The following is a 27,519-nucleotide window of genomic DNA, read 5'->3' on the forward strand; positions in this document are numbered from 1 at the left end:
GGTTAACAAATGTCACTTGACCTTGGCATCTTGTCTCTTGACAGCAAATCTTGCAGGAACAGTGAATTTGTTAATCTGTGCTCGCAGGAATCGAAATTTTATCCATATTCAGCAAGTTTCAATATTGTTTAACTCTAGAAAATCTTTCGACAAAAAAATGTCGTCCGAAAACGCTCTAAATTCAAGTGATAACGACAATCTGTGTTGTATTTGTTTCAAGAATGTCGAAGTATACTCCATAGGAAGTTGCGATCATCCAGTATGTTTCGAGTGTTCCACCAGAATGAGGGTGCTCTGCAAGCAAAAAGAGTGCACCATTTGCAGGAGAGAGCTCCCTAAGGTAACGACAATAACACAATATTCCCGCAGGTTCTGTTAACTTCTAGATTATAGGAGTTCTATTTTTAACTTTAACCTCTCTTCTGTGTACTTGTCACTTATATAATAATAATAAAACCATAAACAAATAAATGTAATTATGTTTATTTATCAATTCCAGGTACTTTTTAGCAAGAAAATCGAACCGTATTCAGTAATGTACCCAAGGTTCGAGAGATCCAACTTACAGGAAAGACGTTTCGGGATCATTTTCTCTAGTTTCGAGGTACAAAAAGCTTACCAGAAGCTGTTAGAACACCGTTGTCATATTTGTGAGGATAATGAACATAAATGGTCATATAAAACCTTTCAACAATTGAAAGACCACATGCGTAGGGAGCACCGATTGTTTTACTGTGATATTTGCAGTGATAACTTAAAAATCTTTAGTTTTGAGAGAAAATGTTACAGTAGTCAGGATCTGGCTTATCACAGGAGAAAAGGAGATAGAAATAATACTTCTCATAAGTAAACATTTCACCACAGAGTGTAGAAAAGTATTAATTATGTTACTTTTTAGAGGCCATCCTTTGTGTGAGTTTTGTGACACCCGTTTCATGGACAACGACGAACTCTTCAGGCATTTAAGAAGAAATCATCTATTCTGTCACCTGTGTGATGCCGATGGTAAATATCAGTACTATGAATCAATGGAAGACATGAAAAAACACTTCCATGACGAGCATTTTCTGTGTGAAGAGGGTGATTGTAAGAACATGCCTCTCACAGCTGTTTTTAGGAGTAACATCGATCTGAAAGGTAAGAAATAGATACGGGATGTGTGTAATAACATTGCTGAAGCCTCTTTGCAGCTCATATAGCGCAGGAGCACAGTAGGTTCATGAGTAAGTCGGCTAATAAGCAAGCTAGGACTTTGGAACTAGAGTTTACTTTGGCACCGAGACCCAGGAGTGAGAATATGAGGAATAAACGAGGTGACAGAAGAGACAGGTAGGGTAGATTGAGGTTATAGGAGGATCTATAGAATGATTGAAAATTGTCAAAAAACAGGGTCTGGAAAAATCTATTCTTTCGCAAAATTAAGGCACTCAAGTTCTGAACTGATAATGTTTTCGAAAAATTCATAAAATTTCCTACAAATCTTGAAATTTTCATAAGTTTATCAATGTTTCTACTATTTTTTTAAGCGTCTTGAAAATGTTTAAAAAATAGCCAAAAAATGGTCAATTTTTTCCATACATAATATACTCATGAAAATTGACGATTTTGGTGAAACTATTGTTATTAACTAATTAAAAGGTGTAGAATCAGAAAACATAGTCCATTTTGGCTTTACAAGTACGGTATTAGACACAAGCGAGGTTTTAACAAGTATCAAAAATCGTCGAAAAACAAGGACTGAAAAAATCATTTTTTCCGCAAAACTAAAGCACTTGAGCCCTGAACTGTTTATGTTTTTGAAAAGTACATAAAATTTCCTACAAATCCTGAAAATTTCATAAGTTTATCCCTATGTTCACTATTTTCCTGAGCGCCTTGAAAATGTCTAAAAAATAGCCAAAAAATGGTCAATTTTTCAACTTGTTCCCATACATATACTCATGAAAATTGACGATTTTGGTGAAACTATTGTTATTAACTAATTAAAAGGTGTAGAATCAGAAAACATAGTCCATTTTGGCTTTACAAGTATGGTATTAGACACAAGCGAGGTTTTAACAAGTATCAAAAATCGTCGAAAAACAAGGACTGAAAAAATCATTTTTTCCGCAAAACTAAAGCACTTGAGCCCTGAACTGTTTATGTTTTTGAAAAGTACATAAAATTTCCTACAAATCCTGAAAATTTCATAAGTTTATCCCTATGTTCACTATTTTTCTGAGAGTCTTGAAAATGTCTAAAAAATAGCCAAAAAATGGTCAATTTTTCAACTTGTTCCCATACATATACTCATGAAAATTGACGATTTTGGTGAAACTATTGTTATTAACTAATTAAAAGGTGTAGAATCAGAAAACATAGTCCATTTTGGCTTTATAAGTACGGTTTAGACGCAAGCGAGGTTTTAACAAGTATCAAAAATCGTCGAAAAACAAGGACTGAAAAAATTATTTTTTTCGCAAAACTAAAACACTTGAGCCCTGAACTGTTTATGTTTTCGAAAAGTAGATAAAATTTCCTACAAATCCTAAAATTTTCATAAGTTTATCCCTATGTTCACTATTTTTCTGAGAGTCTTGAAAATGTCTAAAACATAGCCAAAAAACGGTCAATTTTTCAACTTTTTTCCATACTAATGAAAATTGTCGATTTTGGTGAAATCGTAGATTTGATGAAACTATTGTTATTGACTAATTAAAAGGTGTACAATAAGAAAACATAGTCCATTTTGGCCTTACGAGTACAGTATTAGATACAGGTTAGGTTATAACTATCATAAAAATCGTCGAACAAGGGCTGAAAAAATCAAATTTTCCGCAAAATTGAAGCACTTACGCCCTGAACTGATAATGTTTTCGAAAAGTACATAAAATTTCCTACAAATCCTGAAATTTTCATAAGTTTATCTATATTTTTATCATTTTTTGTAAGCGCCTTGAAAATGTCCTAAAAATAGCCGAAAATCCATACATATATCATGAAAATTTACGTTTTTTGGTCAATTCGCCGATTTTAATAGAGAAATAGGAATATTAATTGATTCTTTCTTGTAGATTTGATGAAGAAGGTACTTCCTTGCATAACGTAGAGCCTGGGGGGCCCGGGGGTGGCCAAGAACCACCCCAGCAAAAACTTTTTGTAAATCCCTTAACTTCCGATCAATTTCCCGCGCTAGGTGGCGCTACAGTAGCCGGACCCAGCAACGTTTCTTTGGCATCGAAAAACTTCACAAAATTCAGTAGCGCAGCCTTTAACAGCAACGATTTTCCCTCTTTAGGTAGGTCAGGTACGTGTTGTCGCTATACAGAGTGTCCCAAATGTTTTTTAACGTAGGAAAAAGTCTTAAAATGTCAATTTTCTTCTAGGAGAACCGTCAAGTAGACCAACTTCAGCTGTGACGATAACAGCAAACTCCTCAGGCAATTCTACACCACAAGTGACAATAACTAGAACAGTAAAAAACCAGCAGAATCAAAAAGCGAAGGAGAATTTCCCTGCACTGGGTGGCTCAAGTAAACCGGGGAGCAGTACAGTGAGGTTAAGTGTAAAGTAAGTTTATAGTCCAGAGAAATAAGTAGTCTTAGATGAGTTCAGAAATATTTGTAATTATATAGCTACTAGAATAAAAAAAACTTGGGAACATCGTTTAAGGGCAAACCTAAAGTATGTACGAGGATGTATTTCAAGAAAATATTTTAACTTCTACAGGGTGGCTCAAAAAATGTGAGTGGATCGGGATGATTTTTTTTTAAATGGAACATCCTGTATATTATTGTATTTTTGGATTTTTTTTTGATCACTTTACATAATCTTAAGGTATGAGTAAATATATTTTGATAGTTTTAGAGATATTAGTAAATAAATAAAAAAATATTTTTTAACTTTCCTTAAAAAAATTATTACAGATACTAGAACTGTCCTGAAATGAAAACTATATTAGGTGTTTATTTTAGATGGTGTGTACTTACTTTGTTATAAATATAGTAATCGTAAATCATACAGGGTGTTCAAAATTCTTCGCCAAACTTAATAAAATATTAAATCAATTTTCTTTGTTTTTTTTTTAAATGGAACACCCTGTATATTATTTTTTTAATAGATGATGAAGTAAAAAATTAACATTTTTTGAGAAAAATTTATTTTGGGTGGTTTTGATAAAAATTGGTGGAAAATGCCATTTGAAATATAAAACCGCGTATATCTGCGAAACCGTTAAAAATTTTGAAATGCTCTAAATACAAAAAATGGTCATTGTTTAATTTTCCGTCTATTGAAAAATTAATATACAGGGTGTTCCATTTAAAAAAAAACGAAGAAAAATTATTTTATATTCTAGAAAGTATGACGTAGAATTTTGAACATCCTGTATGATTTATGATTAGCATATTTATAGCAAAGTAAACCAAACCAAGCCAAAAATGCTATAATATACAGGGTGTTTCGTTTAAAAAAAATAATCCCAGGCCACTCACACTTTTTTGAGCCATCCTATAGAAGCTAAAATATTTTCCTGAAATACAACCTAGTACATATTTTGGGCATGCGCTTATACAAATACAATACAATAAATAAAAGTACCGTATGATCGAGAAAAAACGGCGTCAGCGATGGCTATGGAATGAAGATCGCTGTCATTTTATATGTAAATTTATATGGGAAATGGCATTGTTCATTTCCCAGCCAACTGGACGCCGTTTTTTTTCGATCATACGGTACAATACTAGCACTTATTTAAGGGACGCCTCTGTGTCTACTTATATCTCTGTAATTTTTAGTTATACGAGTAATTTGATAATACCGTATGATCGAAAAAAAACGGCGTCATCGATGGCTATGAATGATGGGGAATGTCATTGATTTCGAAGCCAACTTGACGCCGTTTTTTTTCGATCATGCGGTATATATTTTCATTATATAATTACATAATTATTTCAGCAGCAACAACCAAAAACCCCCCAACGTCTCCATTCAAGTGAACGGCGGCTCCAACACGGTGATCACCACTCACATCACAACAAGCGCCCCGTCCGGATCACAAAGATCCGAAGTGTTCCCAGCCCTAGGCAAAGCACCCGTCTCCGTGTCCCAACCGAAATGGGTCCCGGCCAAACCCAAAAAACCCGAACCAGAACCCAAATCCGCTAGGGCAGCCCCTTGTCCTGTTTGGGAGACTTCCGACACCAATTCTTTTCCCAAACTGTCAAAAGGCAAGAACGAAAAACCGAAGAAATCCTCCAGTGTAACAGTTCCAGTGAGCAGCTGGGTGAATTTGAACAGTATGAAGAATACTCCGAGAAATAATGGTAATAGTAAAAAAGGGGAGAGTAGTAGTAGTGCTAGGGCTCAAGTAAATAATTCTTATTTGGATTTGAAGCTGGGAGAATTGAGGTTGGTCGATGATAAAGGGAAATCTGTAGAGGAGAGTAAGAAATCTAAGAAAAAGAAGGTTAAAAATGCTGGGAGGGTGATAGTAAAGTCCAGACTGACGTAAATGAGAATGAAGAACCGAAAAACAAGAACGGGCTCACTAAAAATCGTTCAGAACCAGAATTAGGGAACTCAACACCACCTGAAGAATTCCCTGCTTTAGGAACTACCAACCCTCCACCAGGTTTCGCAGATATACCACCGAAAAACACCATAAAACCGCCCCCAGGGTTCAATAACACCAACTTCCCTTCCCTAGGCATGACGTTTACTAACTCAACTGGTCAGAGTTACTCAATAAGTCCCAGTAACACAACCTCAAACTTTCGACAGCCGCGTAACTTTCAAAACCGAAACCAGAACTTGATAAAGCAGTTTATGGAGGTGTTGAATGACAATGAGGCGATCAGGGAGTTTAAAACTTTGTCAGATAAATTCAGGAAAGGGGACGTTAGCGCTAATACTTACCATGAACACTGTTTGAACCTGCTAGGTCCCAAATTTACCGAAGTTTTCCCAGAATTGCTTGTGCTGTTACCTGATATCGTTAAGCAACAAGAACTGTACAAAGTCATGGATAAAAACTCAAAAAGTCAGCTTGTCGTTTGCGAGAATTGCAAGCAAGTTATTTTTAAGAAAGAACTACACGATCACTATAATTACCATACGTTGGATAACCATTTTCCTACATTGGGAACCGCCCAGCAAATCGGTACAAGTGCCTGGGGTAAATGAACTACAAACATAACCTCAAAAAATTTTCGACGCTAGAAATGTCAGTTTGACATATTCAGTCAGTGTTTATAAACGTCAAATATCGGCTGTGGATTTTATAGAATGCCATCGCTAGAACATGATCTTCTTGTTTTTTTTTGCATTAAAATATAGTATTTATTTTATTATGTTCTTATTTTTTTCTTACGTTTGTTCATTTTCGTTTTGTTCGTGTTTTAGTTTAAATTTGTTTAAAGTAAGACATTCAATACGCTTGTATTATTTTTAAAACGACGTCATAGTAGGCTTAGGAGAAAAAAAGGTGATTTCTATGCCTACCGTGACGGTGTTTTTTTTTAAGTTTTATTTACGTAAAGTAAAGTGTATTTTTAACGCATAAAAATAGTCTTAGGATTATTTTTTCTTTGAAGGGTGAAAATAAAGTTTAGTTTTTTAACGTTTTTTGGTATTCAAGTTATGATGTTTATTATGTATTTCAATTTTATATAACAAACATGGAAAGTATATACAAAATTAGTATACTTAATATTATACTTGATAAAACAATTTTTTGCCTACACATATACGAGGTTTTTGAGCTGAAGAAATTAAAAAAAATGTAAATTTAATGTGTATATACATTATTTTTAGGTCCTATTGTTACATTTCCTAAATATTTTTTAAATAAAAAAGTATTTTCAAATAAAAAAACTGCGTTTTAGTCACAAAGAGTCTTTGAACCATAATGAAGTGAAAAAAATAGTTTTTTACGTGTAACAAATAGTTTTATATACCTAAAATAAAAAAAAAATAGTAAATAATTTCATTCACATTCACAAAATTTGTATTAAAATATCATTATTTTTGACCAACACGTGGACGTGGACTCACCACGTATTTTTTTTTCAGCTCGTGTGACACGGCTTTGAATTTTTACTCCCAGCGAGTCAAAAAGTTTCTAAAATTGACAGTTACTTGCTAGAAAAATTATTTTATGTCAAAATTAGTGGATTACAAGTCTATTAATAAGTATACTGCTGTTTGAGCACCCGTTTAAACATCCTGTGTTGGAAAAAAATCCACACATTGAACCATTTTTGAGAAAAATACATCCTATTTTGATTTTGGTCCACCCTGTATAGGGAGACACCAAATGTAAATGTACGAATGTTCTCGCATTCATACATTTACCATTTACATCCTGCATATTTAGAAAGAACAAACTAACTTATTTAAATATATTAGTCTTTTTTAATTCATTCATTGATTTAAATTTATTTTTCTTTTTAAAACAATCACACTGTATATTTACGTTTCTTGTCCAGCGAATCTAATCAATAATAGCCTCTCTCTTTCCAAATGCTCGCGAGAGACAAGGTCAGGCTCTACCAGACCGAGACAAATTAACTAATCGATGCAGCAGCGAGGTACGTTTGATCTATTTTGCCCAGTTTGTGGGAGACGTCCGTGCAGGAAGGATGTTTCGCGCTGTAGTTTAGTGAATTTTTCTTATAAAAGAAAAACATCAAAGAACTTTAAAATAGAACCGCAAAGAAATCGTTTTTCACGAAAAACCGCACGTTTTCATTTGTGACGGACCCGATTTTCGTTTATTTCCTTTGGCCTGCCTTGATGTGCGAGATGAAATTCAACTTCAATCAGTGAAATTCAGGTAAGAGAACGTTAGAAATAACTGTTTTGTGCCTCGAGATTTCATCAATATATTATATCGATGCAGGTTACGCTACATCTAACGCAATCTCTCTATTATTGGGTCATAAATTTCCTTATTTTTTCTCCTATTCATCTCGAGGCTACGCGAACAAAGAATTATTGATGTTAATCATCTTTCTCGGCAAGTGAATGGACCCAATAAAAACGCATCTGTGTACGAACGCAAGTTTCAAATATGTCCCATTTCTAAATTAAGCTCTAAATTGGAGTTTTTATTAAAAAAAACATCTGCCTTTGTTTGAGTTGAAGTGTGTGTAACAACACCCTTTCATGTTTGTCTATTGATTTTTCGCTGGATTTACTGTAAACAAATATGAATGAGGTAAAGAACCTTTTTTAACGTTCTTTTAAGTTTATTTTTACTTGCGTGAAAGGTTTAATTAAACAAAGTAGGCTGGGATTTTTGACAGGAAAGTGAAAAAAATAAATAAATCCTAGGAAATATTAATTCAAGTCACTTGACTGGCGTAAACGCGCCTTTACTTAAATGAAAAATTAATAATTAAACAAAGCAGTCTAGTGTGAATTAAATTTTGTTTGGACGAAAGTCATATACTGTCAATTTTTGACAGGAAAGTGATAAATTTGAAGCATTTTCCGAAAAAAATCTGAGAAATCTAGGTAGTTGAAATTGCTTAAAATGTCGATGAACACTTGGAAAAACGATAGATAAACATTAAATTTCTGGTTTATATGGGACCTTGGATTGGAAAGTGCGATATAAAATTTTTATTTTCCTCTCTGGTTGAAGTGAGGCTTGTTTTAACGACTTTTTGTTGAATGTTGTGTCGGTTTTTACGTGTAGAAAGGCGATCGGTTCAGCAGTGACTAATAATCTCAGTTATGTGCGTGTATAGTTTATAATAATAATAGTGATATTTCAAATCGACCGACTGGGTATTGCACCAATCCAAAGGTAAACACCAAGGTTCTTTTTTGCCTGACGCAAAAGAAAAAAAAATGGTTTAATTATTGTCAACCTTACCACCCACTTATGTAAGTATGTTAAAAAATGTTATTATTAATTTTTATAGAGGAATGATGTCTGTAGTTTTACTAGCAAGTTCATACTTGCAAATTTCTATATAATTTTTTGAGGCCCTTAATTATTTGAATTGTAGAACAGATATTTTACTAATTAATATACTTTATGAGACTATATTTCTTAAGATTTAATTACAAATGTATAGTTTTCAGATGTTTCGCTATACCTGTAGTATAGACGGTATTAATTGCCAAATTTAATTTTTCACTGTAGACCTAGATAGAATTCCTCTATTTTCACGTATTTCTCTGGGGATCTAACTTAGAACAAATGTTGCGAGCACTCTATTTTTAGACATTTATACCTGACCTCTGTAATTGACAAGACTTTAGATAAATTTTAGTCTAGACTAGGCTGTAATTCCATTAGTTACGCTATACGTATAGTGCATGCGGAAATGGTTGAAATATTTTTCGTTTCAATAATTATTTCCAAAAAAAAACAGTTTATTCTGACTAAAAAATGGGTTAAACCTGTATCATTTTATTTTTTTCGTTAAAATCGGGCCACCCTGTATATTAAATCGGATCTTTTTGCGTTTTTGGCGCGTACTTTTACAGGATGTGGTGTATGACTGCTTCCTATTGAAGCTCAGGGTCAGTGTAAACATTTGTATAGGCCATTGTTGTATGTATCTTCGTTAAAATTGCCAAAATTGTGGTATTATTCTTCGACAAAAAAACCGCCCGTATCATTTTTGTGAGGCGCCTTAATATACAGGATGTCCGAAAATTCCGTGGACATAGAACTAGAGTAGTCGCAAATCATTTTCCGGTGCACGTCATCAATCTTATCGACATTTACATTGAAGTCTATAAACCTGACTAAATGAAATTTTGGCAAACATGTTTAAATTTGTTGTATAATTTAGGATACCGAGCAGTTCTTCATTTTACTTTATAGAGCAATGATTGTAACAGATATTTTATTTAGATTAAAGCTGCAAAAATTAGTTTAAACCGAATTTTATTATCGCTATGTTGGTCACATTGCGCCGTGTTCAGCAATGTTGTCCTTTATTATTTGACAATTATCCTAATGTCAGTCATTATTTTGTATAATATCGTGTTGAATTTTTGTGAGCAATTCTCGTCTTTTTGACTATTTTCGTAGAATCTTTTTAAAAATTGCACAACGAAAAATAACTCAGTCGTTGGAAAAACATGTATATTTGTGTTACGTGTATTTTGAATTAAGGACCAACGGAATTCGTAACAGCACAGATTAGGTATACTCTATGTATACAGATAAAAATCTTATCCCTAATTCGTGGTACGAAAATTGTTTTTTATGACGATGTGCAAACGAGTCAAATTTCCTGTGCGCAAAAATAAACTCGCGTAAAATAACAATAAACAGCGTAATAGAGAGATATCGCTAAACCGAATAGCGTTCATGGACGTTAATAAGGTCAGGTGTTATTTCCTTTACGTGAGGTGGTATTAACTCTCTTCATTTATAGTTATCGGATCGGAAAGAATTCTGTTCGCGTGGCGTCCGCTATTTAAACTTAACCTAACTTTGAATTTAAAACTTTGAAATTGTTTTGTTTACTAGGTATTTTAAAACTAAAGGGCTAAAGTGCTTATTTCCAGTGCTTTATTGTTCAACGTCTGCCAGTGGGTTTAGGGCAACAAAAGCAACAAATTCCCTTAGAAGGGCTAAGTCGTCATCTGCTGTAAACCTAAGCCTCTTTATAGGTTCTTTAATATTGGAGGAGGTGGAATCCATATTTCGGGCCATATTTATTTAATTAAAACTAATCCCAGCTACTTAAATATCAAATTACCTAATAAAACTAAAGTAATAATTCAAAACAATTCAAACATAACCTAAAATAAAAGATCTCGCCGGCCGGCCCCGGTTCTCAAATACCCGCACATGCCCATTTAGGCAATTTTTAAACGTTATTTAGAAATAGCGCTTGGTGTAATTGATCCGCAAATTACGTCAGGCGGTAACGTTATTAGCGGGTGTTGCGTTAAAAATTGAGTCGCGCATATCGTAACCATGATAAGGTACGCGTAAATACTGCATGACGCTATTCGGTTTTCCGATATCTCTCTAATAACTGGTCCGGTCAGGCGCTGTGCACAATTTTAGAGGCCATGAGTGGGCGTGCTATGTGCGCAAACTAGTAACCCAACTAGTACCCGATTCCGAACATTGGAACCACGAAAAACTATAAAGAAAAAACAAAGTTTATAATCTGTATGATCTGTGGTAACAGTATGCGTCCACAGTATATTGGGACACCCTGTATTTGTTATATAAGGAAACACCCACGTGCTTTTTCAATGTGACAATCAGCAAGCTTGGTAAAAAAGTCTCTATGGCTGCTATATGGGACATATTAATTCCCCTTGTTAAATTTTAATGGCATGTCAACGAGTTTGAAGATATACAGAGATAGCAAAGTAAACATAATGACTACTAAAGTAAGTAAATATTATATTTCAAAATTTAATATTTTTTTGATATTGAATTTGAAAATGTATAATGACCGTTTTTACCCTTTGGGTACGGAACCCTAAAAATATAGTCTTTATAGGGAACCCTACTTTGTTAATATTGTTAACATTTATTTTAAAATTTTTGACACGCATTGTTTATTTTGTAGTGTTTTTATTTTGATGCATTGTACATAAAAATAAAAACAGTTTTATGGTTACCGATGTTTTGAACAGAAACGGGGTAAAGGCACTTAACTCAACCGTTATAATGACATTAATGGCGTAGCAAAACGGAAACTCGAGAGAACGACACGATAGGTCCGTGGCCAACATCGCGATAACACTTGTTCTAGGCTAAAAATAAAAAGGCCTACATCTACAGGGGTGTCCATTAGGGCGAGGCAGTCCAATATCGTCGCTGTTGATGTTGACAAAGATATGAAAAAAAGTTCTGTATTAATATTGCACGGTTTATAAAGGTGCATATAGTAAAAATAATTTTGCTTTATACAGGGACTCAATAAAAAGTAATGATAAAGTTTGTTTGATAATTGTAAAGATCGTTTGTTTTTATGGTTCCGTACCCAAAGGGTACAAACGGGAACCCTATTACTAAGACTTCGCTGTCCGTCCGTCCGTCCGTCTGTCACAAAGGTCTATCTTATGAACCGTTATAGCTAGACAGTTGAAATTTTTACTGTAGGAAGTAAAGCTTGTTAGAATTTTTAAAGGAACAAAACAAATAAAATTTTGACCGATTTTTGTTTTGATTTAGACCGCTACATCCTAGTTTTGATAAGAAGTGGATAGCGAACGTGCTTCTAGTACTACCAGAGTACCAGCGACAAAAAATGTCATGTCAATTCTTGGAATAGTAATTTAATTACAAGTTGGGTTTCATCGACCTCACGCAGATGCTATATTGTATGTATATTATGCATTTGAGCACATCAACGAGTTCTGTGTGTTTAGAGATGCATTTTAAATTAAAATTAACATGAATATTTTTTTTTATATATTATTATTATTATCATTTGTTTGATGCAAAAACTATAGATGTTTGCAATAAGTCATTTAAAGGACCAGTACTGCCAATTTTAATAATGCAATATGGGGAAAAACACAAGGAAAAGTAAACTATATTTCATATCAATCATTCATTGTTACCAACCATGGACATATTCGGCGCTGTTCCGACTAGAATGTAGAATGTTTAGGAGGAGAGTTAATCACCGCGACCTTATAGATCTATTGCGTGTTCCCCTTTCTTGAATTATAACGAGTTATAACTCATCATACAGTCTCAGGGCTTTAAGAAAAGCCAGTATCTGAGACGGCTCCACAGAGGCCAGCTCTCCATCCTCGACATCAGACGTACCAAAGTTCATGGCACGAATGGTCGTCGTCTCGGCTCACTCAGTGATAAGGTGTTCTGGTGTTTCTCCATTTTCCCCGCAGAATCTGCATTCGCCGTTGTTTCTCAGTTTCAGCCTACTGAGGTGTTCGTTGAGGAGACAGTGTCCTATTAGAAACCCCGTGACAATCCGAAGATTGTTTTTACTTAAATCAAGGAAAACCTTTGATTTTTCTCGGTCGTAAATTCTGAGGAACTATTTCGAGAGTCTTAGACCGTTGGAGAACATCCATTCCAAGTTAGGGATGGAGTCTTTCAGATTCTTCAGTTCCGCTTTCAGTTGGTTCCCGTTTGGAAAACAGAACGGTTCTGGTCCAGTTAGTGGAGTGTTCGCTCCTTTTCTAGCTAGATCATTTGCTTTTTCATTGCCTTCTATGCCTTGGTGAGCAGGCACCCAGAGTTGGAGGACTTTATTTTCTTTGCCTAATTTGTTGAGCTTTTCTAGGCATTCTTTGATCAACTTCGAATTGATGGTTACTGAGTGGATCGCGTTAAGTGCTGCTTGACTATCGGATAGGATGGCAATTTCCAGTTTTCGATAGTTCCTATCTAAGATAAATTGTACGCATCTTTCGATAGCGCAGATTTCTGCCTGAAGGATACTGGGGTAGGTGCCCATTGGTTCGGAGTATTCAGTGCGGCTATACGTGCCTCCCGGCGCCAATTTTTTTTATTTATATCGTTTGTGGTGACGAGAAAACTATAGATATTTGCAACAAGTCATTTAAAAGGGCTAATACTGAAAATTTTAATAATACAATATGGAAAAAACACAAGGGAAAGTAAACTATATTTCATATTAATTAAACTTTTAGTTAGGTAATCGAGGGCGCGATTTTTAAATTCATTGCTACCAACCATGGACATATTCGGCGCCGTGCCGACTAACTGGAATTTAAATTTCGCCCGGTAGATTCAGGTGGTAGCTCTGCTGTAAAAAATGTCGGTAATTATTGGGAAAACTGGAAATCGTCAGATTTTCACCAAAATTGGTATACACTCTATTTTGAGGTCGTAGATTACGAATCTGAACTTTTTTCTTGGCGGTCTCTTACCGTTTTTCAGAAAAACGGAAAATTATTTCAACATCGAATTTTTCTTAATTTCTCATATTTTTAAGGTTTTCTAGCACATATTTTGTTAGGTATTCAATAAACAATGATGTTATTGCTATTTTCTGTTACTTTTTTAACCAATTCTATGCATAATAGAGGAAAATTTGCTAAAATAAATTTGTAAACAATCTGAAAATGTTGGGTTATGTGTTTCTGGCATTTAAAGCAACGTTGCCAATGCTAAACCTAAATTTAGCGTATTTTTTTCGCTCATTCTGGGATTACGAAAGGCGGTCGCCAGAAGAACGGCTCCTTCACATAATTGCTATTTTGCCAACGAGATCTGACTATTTATAACCAAGAAGTTGCACGAAAGAGTTTTGATTGCATTGGTTACAACTTCCATACGGAGGGTGTTAATCTTTTGTTGTTATATTCTATCAAAAAAAGATTAACCCCCTCCGCAAAGAAGTTAAAACCAATGCAATCAAAACTCTTTCGTGCAACTTTGTGGTTATAAATAGTCTTTATATAACTTCTTTGCGGAGGGGTTAATCTTTTTTGATATAATATAACAAAAGATTAACAAACTCCACATGGAAGTTGTAACCAATGCAATCAAAACTCTTTCGTGCAACTTCGTGGTTATAAATATAATATAACAAAAAAAAAGATTAACCCCCTCCGCATAGAAGTTGAAACCAATGCAATCAAAACTCTTCCGCGTAACTTTGTGGATATAGGTGGATATATGTAATTATTGTCGATCTCATAATAGATAATTTATTTAAAATCCCTAATCACCCGAAAAAATAGAAGATATAGCAACGTTGTAAATTTTCAAATTTCTAGATTAGATCTAGAATATATTTGTCTCTCTCATTACGTAGGAGAGAGAAAGAAGGATATATCAAATGTCAAACTTCCGTCTGGTCACAATTTTCTTTGTTTTTTTGTTAAGAAAAGTGTTTTTCAGTAAAATTTTGGAGATTTTTCTATCCCCAATCAAGTGTGGCTTTTAGATAAACTATAATATAATGAAAATATAGTGAAATTATTAAAATATTTTCATTTAAAGAAAATATGTAAAAGTGGGCAACGCTGTGCCGGTCAGGCTTAATCACGTGACTAAAAGTTTATTTGGTATGAACTGTAGATGATTGTATAAGGGAACTAAATAAATTATTATAGAACGCTTTTTTTCAAAATGCGGCATGAAAAATAACCAAAATATCTTTCACAGAGGAAAAAAACTAATTATATCACCATTATACTGACTATCCATCTGTTAAAGAACAACTATTAGCTAATAAATTTTGTATTAAAACATTTTTGCTTGGTTATAAAACATAAAAAACACGTTCATATTTCTCTGAAAGTATTTGCTTATTTTAGAAATGTGATTAATATTATTTAATTTATCATTATTTGTAAATACCAGGTAAATTACCTAGAATACTCTCTAAACTCCAAACCTTTTTAGCATAAACGTTTTTTTCACTGGAATTTTATATATCTGGATTAAACGTTAAGCTTATAGGCCATTAATAGGTGTAATACATTTATTTGTCAAAAAACATGAATTGATATTAGTCACTAAGTCTTTTATTATTTTATTACACCTATGATTAATGAATATTAAAAGCTCAGGTGATATTTTTTTGTTTATGTTTTGAGCTTAATGTTTTGCTGGAATATCGTATGTAAACATACAGTGGTGGCCAAAAGTATGGAAACTTTTTTAACTTGTCATTTATGCTGAGAAATTAAAATATGAAATAAAACGACTTATATAATCGTGACCTACAAATAATTTCCTACAAAACCTAATACATTTAAATAACAAATTACAGCTATCAAAAAATATATAAAAAGTTATGAATATTTTCTTGGTCAAAAGTATGGAAACTTAAGAAGTCTGTTTATTAAAATTCATGATAATATAAAAATTACTAATATTTAGTGGAATATCCCTTTGAATTAATTACTTCTCTACATCTTCGTGGCATCGAATCGATCAATCTCGTCCAATCTTTACTGGAAATGGTCGCCCATTCAGTTTTTAGCACTTCCCATAATTCATTTTTATTTGAAATAGAATGGCTTCCAATTTTGCTATCCAAATGGTCCCATAAATTTTCTATGGGGTTAAGATCCGGAGACTGTGAGGGCCAATCCATTAGTGGAACATTATGTTCATTTAACCAATTTTGAACAAACCGAGATTTGTGCTTGGGATCATTGTCTTGCTGGAACAACCATCTGAGTGCATTTCTTCATCAGCATGAGGCAACATATTATTCTCCAATATGTCTTTGTACAAAAAACGGTCCATTATCCCATCAATTTTAACAAGAGGACCAACACCTGAGCGAGAAAAACACCCCCATACCATTATACTCCCACCCCCATGTTTTACTGTGGGCATCTGGTACTTATGGCTGTACCGTGTACCTTTTGGTCTTCGGACATAACGTCTCCCGTCACTACCAAACAGTTGAAACTTGCTTTCGTCGCTAAACAGTATAGTATTCTATTTCTGATAAGATCAGGTGAGATGATCTTGAGCAAATTTAAAGCGGGCCATCCTATTTTTCTTTGATATTAGTGGATTCTTCACCGCAACTCTTCCAAAAAGTCCCATGTCATCCAACCTTCTTCTCACCGTGCTTGCAGACACCGATATTCCCCTTTCACCCATTTCTCGAGAAATGTCTGTGGATGTTTTTCTTGGATCTCCCATTGATATTCTCTTCATTACTTTCATTGTCCTGTTGCACAACTTTCTTGGTCTTCCTGACTTAAAAGCTGTTGAAACGTTCCCTGTTTTATTAAATTTACGAATTATTTTCGAAACGGTGCTTCTTAAAATGTTTAAATTTTTACTTATTTGAATTTGTTTATAACCGCTCTTGTATAATTCAACTATTTTATTTTTTAAATCCGTAGAGAAATATTTAGACTTGGGCATGATGTTTATATTTATCTGAAGTAAGTCGTACCGTTTATCAGCTTAAACTAAATAATTTTAATGTATTTATTTATGGTTTCCATACTTTTGGCCACAAGAAATCTATTGTTCTCCTACAAAAACTGCTAAACAGATTTTTTTCGCTGTGTAATTTTTGGAATACTTTTATTTGCTGATAAGCTGTTCATTTATATTCCTGAGAGTTTAAGCATAGCAATATTTTCTGTGATATTTTAAAAAGTAAAAAGTTTCTATACTTTTGGCCACCACTGTACATAAAAAATACACACCGGCCAACTAAACGTCAAATTTAGTGTGCGCTGCTTTCTTTACGTCACAGTGGTTGTGGTAATCACTAAATTTGACTTTTATGCTATACACATTTTTATGACAGGTAGTTTTTTTCGTTCAAAAATTTTAAATATTTTTTCTCTCAAAAACGGTTAATGTTAGATATAGAGCATTTAATATGATAATTTAAATATGTAATACAAAATGGGGGTACCCATTTAAAATAAGCAAGTTACTGTCAACTTCCGGTATTTCCGGAAGTGCCGCCATATTGAAAATATTTTTAATCGATAGATCTCGTTGTAAAACAATGATGTGCAAAAAATCTCCGATCTAGATATTGTGGTTCCCTAGAAACTTCTAATGCACGCTCAGCCTGGGACACCCTGTATATTAGCAAAAAATAAAACTCTAGTTCACTACGATACACCGAAACACTTTACTTTTGGACTGGACGCGCGTTTCGCTAACCACGTTAGCATCATCAGCAGCTATATTAGCTAAAATATTAATTAGATATTGTTAGATAAAACAAATAAAACAAATATTTAGATAAATATTCGTTTGAATTGAATACACTGTATTTTTCTGAAATGATTTTCATATCAATTTTGAGTGTGAATTCCTGTGATTTTTATGTGATTCTTTTTTCTTTTTCAGGGTTTATCAGATGAAAAATTCGAATAATAAAGAAATAAAGGAAAGATAATGTTACTATCTAATCTGATCGATAAGCCCAGTACCAAAAGCACTGCTGTCGAATCGCAATCAAAATGAACGAATGCAGCGGATCGCTATAGTGAATTTCCTGTAAATTTTCGAGAAAAAACTCGTAATGGAGCCCGCAGACAAGAAAAAACGGTCCCTGGTGAACTTGTTCAGTTTCCTCACGACATGTTTGTTCCTGTTCTTGGCCGTTCAATTCTCAGATGGCGTATCAGGTGAGTAGAAGTTTTAAAGTATCATATGATCGAAAAAAAAACGGCGTCAAACACGGCTGGGGAATGACAGTAGATGATAATTTTGGAGAGGTCAAGCCCTAGACGTCATTTTTTTGCCCCGTACTCTTCGTGATTTTTTAACGGTGTTTACTGCCAGTTGGCCTGCCAGTTGGCCAAGAAGGTTGTAATTTATTTTTATACCAACGAAAAATAATTTTTAAACGGTGAAGACCTCGCCAAAATAATGATCGATTGTCGTTCCCAGCCGTCTTTGACGTCGTTTTTTTTATCATACTGTACAGGGTGGGCCACTCATATGGCATGTTGTGGTGTTGGAGACATATTTTTAATTACATTTGTATTGGCACAGGTGCTGTTAGCAACTTCGCCACGAAAATCAACAAGATCACTGACAGTTTGGACAAGGCAGTGCTGGGTCTCAGCACTGACGTAACTACACGGACTACAATGCCAAAACTGATTACCTCAGTGTCAACAATTCAGTTTTGAGACCAAAGGCATGGCGGGACTGTACAACATAACCACCCTGTTTATTAAGGCTGTCATGCCCAAGGACATTCTCATGCAAGGTAAGCATAGCACATATTTTTGAGAATAAAGTAGAAAATAATAAGGGTAAGAAAATGATCAGTTTTGAAACACCCTGTATAGATAAATAATACCAAATTAACTCAGGAATCATCCAACCATAGACTTGAAATAAAATATAGACTACATATATTTACATCTCAACGCAGTCAAACAATCTTTTTTGTACACATGTTTACTTCTGGGTACAGTCGACCGAGCCTTCCTCATCCAGCCTATGTTGTCACGTCTTTAATATTATCAATATTTTTTTTCTTATTATACACATATATTGAGATATTAATACTACATTTTTATAAAGTAGGTTTTAATATTCCATAGATGTATTAAATAGTCCTTATACTACTAAATTATAAGTCGGACACTATTTGAAAAGGATAAGTTCTTTGCAATATGGCAACACCGATTAGAGGCGAGGTCGCCTGTTCATTCTTTTATTACCTTGTAGTACGTGTCGCACGTGTGCGGTATAGCTTTGTTGCCGTTATCTCCCCGGTTGTATTAACGCATTTTCTTAGCTTGTAGTCCTTAAGTGTTTATTTTATTTACTTTTTCTGTTCAAGAACTATAAAATATGGTTCGCCAGTGCCAAATTTGCAAGAAATTTGACTTAAATAATTCATTTAAGTCTTGAAACGACTTTCGACCGGTAGGCAACTCTCAATTCCATTGGGAGTCAGTGGCGTTGTTGTAGAAAGGCGCGTATTTAGATAATATTTTAGTAAAATGTAAAATCTGATTTTTTTCTCTTACATAATCATTTATATAAAGGTCTTTGTAACAAAATCATAATTATAATCTTGTTAATAATTAATAATGTTTTTATTAAAAATATATTCCGGTTTATTCTAAAATTAATCTTCAGAATCTAAAATAACATACAAGAATTTTAAAATGATATTACATTATGAAACAATATTTTTAATATACCGGGTCGTGTCAAAAGTGGCTCATTTCTATAACTTTTTTATTTTTTCAGATAAAAAAACAGATTTGTATGTTAGTAGATATATGACATAAATTAGATTTATTGACGTATTCAATTGTTTTGGTCTCTTCCTGTTTCAGCGAAATGATTACATCTTTTTGATTTTTAAAGGCACCCTCGGTATATTGCTACTTTATTCGATAAAAATGACACTCAGAATAGAATGACATATCATATGTCAACTTTTGACATTGTCGCTTAAAAACAAATCGTATTTTAAATTTCAATCCAGGGTGTCATGGTGTTGTTAAAAACACTAAGTTTTAATCAAGGAGCCTTGGAAAAATAGTTTTGATCGTCTAATAGGTTTCGTGTCTTGTCTTGTCTACAAATCGTATTTTTAATCATACATATGTCGATTTTTTCAAATGGAACAAGGGTGACTCATTAGCATATTTGGAAAAAGCATTTTCTTATGAATATATTGATACCACACACTTGGTATTTCGAGCCAAATTGTCGTTATGAACCGCGTGTTACAATTACAATTAAACCATATGCGAAAATGTCAAAAGTTGACATATGATATGTCATTCTATTCAGAGTGTCATTTTCTATCGAATAAAGTAGAAATATACCGAGGGTGCCGTTTAAAAATTAAAAGTTATAGTCATTTCCGGTGACACAGGAAGTGACCAAAAACAATTGAATGCGTCAATCAATCCTAATTTATTTCATATACTAACATACTAAATCTTGTTTTTTTATTTGAAAATATAAAAAAATTATGGGGATGAGCCACTTTTGAGCCGCACCCGGTATAATAAAGACAGTACCGAGTTAAATAAATGTAGTTTTTATTTTATCCACTTCCTATCACCTTCCTTGCTTTAATGGAACAGATTTATGTTTTCTCTAATTTACATAATAAGACATCACTTAACTAGAAAAAAAATTACAACAATCATTTTTTTTTCTCTCCCTGTCGCCGATTCTATTATATCTGTGGAATAGATCCGGTTTTGATTAATATTAGGGGTTGTAAATGTTTGACTAAAATTAATAATTTATTATTAATTTCAAAAATTACGTAATTTCGATTATAAAATTTCTTCTATAACGTGTATTTTATTATGTTTATCCTTTTCGGACTCTAAGACGTTTTTTCTAAACTTTTATGTAAAAAACCTGTCCTAAATCTTAATAAAATATAAAAACGTTTAAATACGATATATTTTTAATTTACTTATAGCTTCATTAAAATAAAAAAATTACCCGGCTATGATACGGAGAGTTCAGGTGTACTTGAGAAACGAAAGACAGTGTTGTGTTTCTCGGCAGAGTGTCGGGGAACGACCGTTACGACAGAGACAACCTATCTATCGCTCGTGTCGCACTCGTTATAACCTAAAACAATAACACAACAATAACAAGACATTGTCTGACCGCATGTTCCAGCTATTTATGAATGAGATGCTCAGTCTATATTTTATTTTAAGTCTATGCGTCCAACTAAAAACGAATTGTACAGGGTGTCAAAAAAATAGTGTACCTATCTAACCATATTACCTACACAAATTTCGCGGTTCACCTCAAACATGCCTCAAATCCTCGGTTACCCTCGGCTACGACAGAGCTACGACAAGCTACTAACAAGCTACTAACAAGCTACGACAGCTACTAAAACTAGATCGGATTTTTTTCGATATTAAAAATTTAAATATTTATATTGACTCAACCAAACATTATACGCGTTAAAGGATACAAAACGCTAGGTTGTTTTATAATTTGAGGTTTTATAAACACCCAAACTGCCCAAACGGCGAACATTTTCCAGCGATATCACTGGTCACACTATAATGCGGTCAATACCCAATATAAACTATATCTATCGCACCTTAACCCATTATATTTTCTATACGTAGTATACCTTACCTTGTTGGTGGCACGAGCCGCGGCATTTGGAGTTTAATACGTGTAAAACATAGCGGGAACGAAGGGCAAAATGAAATTTTCACCGACACTAGAGAAAATGTGTCAAATAAAACGTTTTCAAGCGAAAATTGGACAAATTGAAGATTTTTGGGAATAGTTTTGAATATCTTAAGGATAAAAAAATGTGATTTACAAAAAGTATAATTTAAATAAGTTTTTCTCCTGATTTTTTTAGGGGGGCATTGACCTTTTGACCTTATGGTTAAGCAGCCACTGGTTCATAGAAACTTTTTGTTATATTTTCATCTGCAGAATCACCTACCGGAGTTAGATACACTATTTTTTGACACCCTGTATATTTTATAAACGAATATTAAAACAGTGAATCAGTGTACATAATCTTGTATATATTTGTATATGTAGGTATGTATAAATATCTAACTACCTAGTTTAAAAATAACTCTAATTATGACTAAATCTGATAACAGCTTTTAAGTACCTATTCAATTAACAACTTAAGATTAGTTCGTTAGTAACATGATATAAAACTAAAAAATTTGAAACCAATTGTTTATTAATTACGATTTATTGTATTGACTCAGTCTCAAACCAAACCAAAACAAAAAAGTTGATAAATTTTTGAATTAAAAATTAAGAATGTTTTTAGAAGCCTTAAAACATTTTTTAAAGCCTCTAAAAAGTTTTAAATTTTTTTTCGAAGACTTCTTATTTTTTTATTTTACAAAAAACTTTTTATTAAAAAAATTACACGATCAAAAATGCGTGTTGAAAGATAAAAATGTATCTATTAATTTTTTGTTAATGTTAAAATCTTTAGAATTGCGGACTTTTGGACAGCAACATTGCTTTAAACCGAGGCATCCTTAATTAAAACCCGTTAAAGTGAAAAAATAGATGTAGGAAAAACAATAAATACTCCTATAGTCTATAAAATGAATTTTTTTTTTTTTTTTTAAAAAAGTTATTTTTTCCCAAACATGCAGACAATATAAAATCCCTCTGTCAAAAAGTTAACACATTTTCAAACGAGTCTGAACGAATCAGATAGGCAACTCAATTATAAGTAGGTAATGCAGTTAGTGAATATACCGTACGATAGAAAAAAAAGGCGTGGGAGTGGGCTTGGAAATGAAGATCGCTGTCGTTTAATAGGTATGTAAAATTATATGATAAATCTTATCGATTGTCACTTCCAAATCAACATGACATGCATCTGTACATCATTAATCTCACGACTAGAGTTTCCTGAAATCCCGAACTCGCAGGATCCCGGCGGCGTGTATGTTTATCTCCGAAATCCCGATATTAAATTCCGGGATCCCGAAAATCCCATAAAATTTAAATGTCCAATCTAAAATGATTCGACTTTATACACCTTTCAAAGATCAACAAAACAAAGTAAAATTCATATTTAGTACAGTACGTCTGTCCGTTCTGTGGCTACGGGGTATCCGTGAGAGGGGAAACGATATTCTCTCGATGTTTTTCGTAAAAAATTAGACGACGCGTCCCATCAATAAAAAATCGACAAATTTGCAAGTAGCCAATAAAATGAGTGGGCGGAGCGGTTTGCGGTGACGTACTCGTCAAGTCGACGTATAAAATATATTGCTGTTTATTTAAATGTTTTTTGTCCGCATTCCTTTCATAGACACAGATCCAGCAGACGAACTATAAGTAAAAAAATGCAGTTTCAGACAATAGTTTGGTTTGGTTTGGTCGAGTTTTGTTAACACTGTCTAGTCTGGGCTTTTTTTATTTGATATATGTTAATCAAATAAAAAAGCCCAGACTAGATAAAATCAGGAGCTAACTAATAGAATCATATCAATTCTCTCTGATGTAGGATAAGTTTCTATTTTCGGAAAATTTCTTAGATTTTTTTTGTTTCAACTCTGACGAACTGACACAAAATGATAACTAGTTGCTAAAGTTGAACTAATTTGACAGCTATGTTGAAGTAACGTCAGACATATCACAGCCACCCTAGATTTTATCAAATAATAAAGATCTATTCACACTAAATCATAGAAATGAAAATATCTAGGAAAATGTTTGTTTCAGGGGTAGGCCGGCAACCTTAATAGTATTTTGAAGTGACATGAATTTTCCATTGAATATCGGAATAATATTCTGGGTAATTCAATTAAACTAAACGAGTTATACAGGGTGGGTATTAAAGGAGTTATACAGGTTATACCAATGTTCAGCATTAATTTTGCCTCACCCGTATAACTTTATGGGTCAGATTTTAATTTGATTTAAAGTGCAATAGGGTAAATTCCAATTTAGGTAGTTTTTCTTGAAATTTAAAAATTGTTCTTCATTTTTAGAAAATCTTAAGTAAGTCTAAAACCTTACATTTCAGTCATATACTTCCCTAATAAAACTCACTTTTATTTTTCTCTCAGAATCTAAAAATTAATTAATAAAGGGGGTATTCCAAACTTTTTTTGGGGACACCCTGTAGAACTCTCTATATTTTTAAAACGTGCTCAGAATTAACTTACATATGCTCACAAAATTTCATTTCAATACGAACTCGTCGTTCTCCTTGGAGCCTCTGAGTCGTATGAGAGGCGCCACCCTGTATAATTTTTATATTTTTTGTGGAATTTTGTACAGGTGGATTTTGGACATTCATCTCCTAAGGGAGTGAAATAAGGGATGAAAATTTGTACAAACATTTGTTAAAATCGGGTTTAGAAATATGAAATTCTGTTTGTTCCTTATGTAACGTAACTTAGCAATAACAAGCAATTTTTTTCAGAACGTCCATACCTCATTTCACCCCGTTAGAGGGCGAATTTCCAAAAATTGTTCCTTAGTGCTAAATTACGTTACATAAGGAACGTCTGCGCAAAATTTCATACTTCCAAAACCGATTTTAATGAATTTTTGTACAAATTTTCATCCCTTAATTCTTATGGGGCGAATGCCTAAAATTCGCTTCTGAGTACTCACTTTCATCACTTGAGGAACCTCTGTGCAAATTTTCATACTTCTAGGACAGATTTTTTTCAGAAAGTTCACCCCTCATTTCACCCCCTTAGAGGGAAAATTTCGAAAAATTGCTTCTTAGTGCTAAATTACCTTATATAAGGAACGTCTGCGAACAATTTTATACTTCTAAAACCGATTTTAACAAATTTTTATACCAATTTTCATCCCTATTTCTTATGGATGAATGTCAAAATTCGCTTCTGAGTACTCACTTTCGTCACTTAATTAACAATTTCCAAATTTCAAACTCTTCGGACTAATTTTAAAAAAATATGCAAAATTTCACTGGGGAGAAAAATTTCCTAAAATCGCTTTGAACTGTTAGGTTACGCTACTTAAGGCTCAATCAACCTCTGTGCAAAATTTCGTAGTCCTAGGACATGCTTTTTTGTATACAAAAGTACCCCTCATATCACCCCCTTAACGAGCGAATTTCCAAAAATTGCCCCTTAGTGTTCAATTACGTCAATCAAGGAGCACTCGTGAAAAATTTCATACTCTTCTTAAACCAGATTTTAACAAATTTTTATGCAGCCTTTCATCCCTAATTTCACCCCCTTAGCGGTCGAATTTTCAAAAAATCCCTTCTTAGTGCTCATTTACTTCACTTAAGGAACATATGTGTCAAATTTTATTTATTACTATATAGATAACCTTTACCCTTATCTTCAGCTAATGAATATTAAGAGACAAATAATAAAAATAAAATCTAAATTATAAATTTTATGGCTATAAATAGCATACATATGCATCTAGAAATTCTGACTTTCAAACATCCACTGCGACTAGTATTTTCATATCCAATTATCTAGTATTAAAGTCCGATATACATTTTCCCTGGGTTTGACCGGGAATTTGCTTATAAATGTGAACAACTTATTTTCAACCCATCTAAATCACGCGAGGATTTTTTTATTTGTTGAAAATATATTTCATTCTATACTGTAATTAAAAATGCTGATAGTGATCTACACAGTTCGGAATTACGCATGCAGTTCGCCTTGTATTTTGTCTGAAATTAATAATATATTGTTGAATATTTGGCAAAAAAAGCAGGTCTGTTTTATTAGCTAATATTTGATTTTCACAGTATATAATATATATAGTTACTGTCTGGGGGCATAAAATTCTTGACAGATTTAGAACAGACACTTTTTTAAATCAAATTTATTTTTTGAGATTATTAACAAAATATAGAGGGTGAGTCGACCATAGAATAACATCATCTAGTATACAAAAATCCTTAAATGATTGACTCACTGATTAATCACGATCCTGCTCAAACCACTCAAACGGAAGAAGCTCAATTTTGGCATACAGATTAACTCTAGGGTGTAGAGGTTCGATAAGAAGGGATTTTTCCAAATTCCAGTTCCAAGGGGGTGAAACCACCCCTCGAATATTACAATATTTTTTATTTTAAAAACGGCCAAGTTTCCGAAAAAACGCTTAAACACGTATATTTTATTTTGTCTTTTACATATTTTAAGATTTTTTAAAAATGTATACAGGGTGGTTCGAAAAATCTGGTCATTGATTAGTCACGATCCTGCTTAAAGCGCTTGACGTAAAAAGCTGATTTTTGGAAAACGGATTGACTTTAGGGTGTAGAGGTTCGAGAAGAAGGAATTTTTCGAAACTGGAATTCTAAGGGGGTAAAACCACCACTCAGATATTAGAAAACTTTTTATTTAAAAACGGGTGAGTTTTTCGGAAAAACTCTTAAACACGTATATTTTACAGGGTGTTCCAAAAAGTTGGGTAATTGATTAACCACGATTCTGCTCCAGTTTGTATGTTAATGGAAATTCTTGCTTTGCTTTATTATCACCATTACAAATGATTAATTCGACGCGAACGAAGTCGCAGGTACACGCTAGTTATCTCATATATGTTTCGAAAATATATGAGGCGTCAAATTTGGTTTTAGCAAAATTCATCTTATCCCAAAAACGATGTTTCGAGATAATATACAAAACCTGTTTTAGAAACTGTTATTTTATAAAAAAAAACGTGTCTATTTAGTGGAATCATTGTTTTGTATGTCGTTTTTCTGGAAATAAAAATTAATATTTCATTTTTAAAGAGATAGATTATAATTGCTTGTACTTTCAAGAGCTACTGTGACGACTTTTTTCTATTCTATGGTATTTACTAGATACCTTTTACAATTTTATTGATACAAAACTGAAAGAAAATTTATCTGAAACCAATTAAGAACAATTTAAAATGAATTGCAGATCGAAGTTGTTTACTTGGTTAGGTAAATTTTAGGGGTTTCCCCAGGTCTGTGCTGCTGTGATTCAACACGTTTCCTGTCTTATAAAAGAGTTAATATTTTGTCCAATCATTATAAAATTAATTACATAGATTAATATGGTTTCGGTAGGTATTCTGAGAATATGCTGTTTTGCACGTAAATTATAATATCTAGAGTATTTCTTATTGGTTAATCCAATCATACACTGATACGCAAAATATTAAATAGATATTTTTTTGTCTTGAAATATACATTATATATTTAAAAAAATGTTTAAATTATAAAGAAATGGTTTAAGTAGAATTCTTTACAAGGGCAAGACATAATAACCAATTTAATTTCAGTGAAATAAGTAAACGTAGAGGATAAAAGAAAAAAATCATAATCTAATATAATGTTATTTTAATAAATATATTATAATGTTAAAATAAGTTGAGTTTTATACCGGGTCAGTCTTAAATAAGTGTAAATATTTTCAGGGCTGGTAGATCTCGATAAAAGAAATATATTTTCTCTTTACCGTTTTTCAAATAAGTCTAATATATCCATGGGCGCCGGAAGAATGAAATTTAGGGGGGGCAAGGTAAAAATGAATAAAAAATTGACATTTTTGGTAATTATTGGGAAAACTGGAAATCGTCCGATTTTCACCAAAATTGGTATACACCCTATTTTGAAGTCGTAGATTACGAATCTGAACTTTTTTCTTGGCGGTCTC

At 33.2% G+C, this 27,519-nt stretch overlaps 2 protein-coding genes across 9 annotated transcripts in view; both read left to right on the forward strand.

Annotated features, from left to right (window-relative positions):
• Positions 1–5: 5 nt before the first annotated feature.
• On the forward strand, positions 6–6,329 carry LOC115884260 (E3 ubiquitin-protein ligase ZNF598). The gene is given in 8 exon segments (XM_030902768.1): positions 6–340; positions 500–846; positions 899–1,137; positions 1,191–1,329; positions 3,054–3,286; positions 3,366–3,549; positions 4,936–5,496; positions 5,499–6,329. Coding segments are annotated over 8 exon segments (2,550 nt in total). The 5' UTR covers positions 6–157; the 3' UTR covers positions 6,163–6,329.
• A 1,270-nt stretch (positions 6,330–7,599) lies between these two features.
• LOC115884337 (prominin-like protein) overlaps positions 7,600–27,519 on the forward strand; it is an 82,499-nt gene continuing 62,579 nt past the window's right edge. For 7 of the 8 annotated variants that reach the window (XM_030902882.1, XM_030902885.1, XM_030902886.1 and 4 more), the window contains exons 1-2: positions 7,600–7,813; positions 17,765–17,972. In XM_030902882.1, the coding sequence (XP_030758742.1) occupies positions 17,940–17,972 (33 nt within the window). In that variant the 5' untranslated portion in view covers positions 7,600–7,813; positions 17,765–17,939. Of the gene's footprint in view, positions 7,814–8,501; positions 8,872–17,764; positions 17,973–27,519 lie in introns of those variants that run through there. The other variant, XM_030902883.1, reaches the window with a different exon arrangement.

This window comes from Sitophilus oryzae, unplaced genomic scaffold (genome assembly GCF_002938485.1).
Source record: "Sitophilus oryzae breed Bouriz unplaced genomic scaffold, Soryzae_2.0 scaffold_227_pilon_pilon, whole genome shotgun sequence".
NCBI lineage: Eukaryota > Metazoa > Arthropoda > Insecta > Coleoptera > Curculionidae > Sitophilus > Sitophilus oryzae.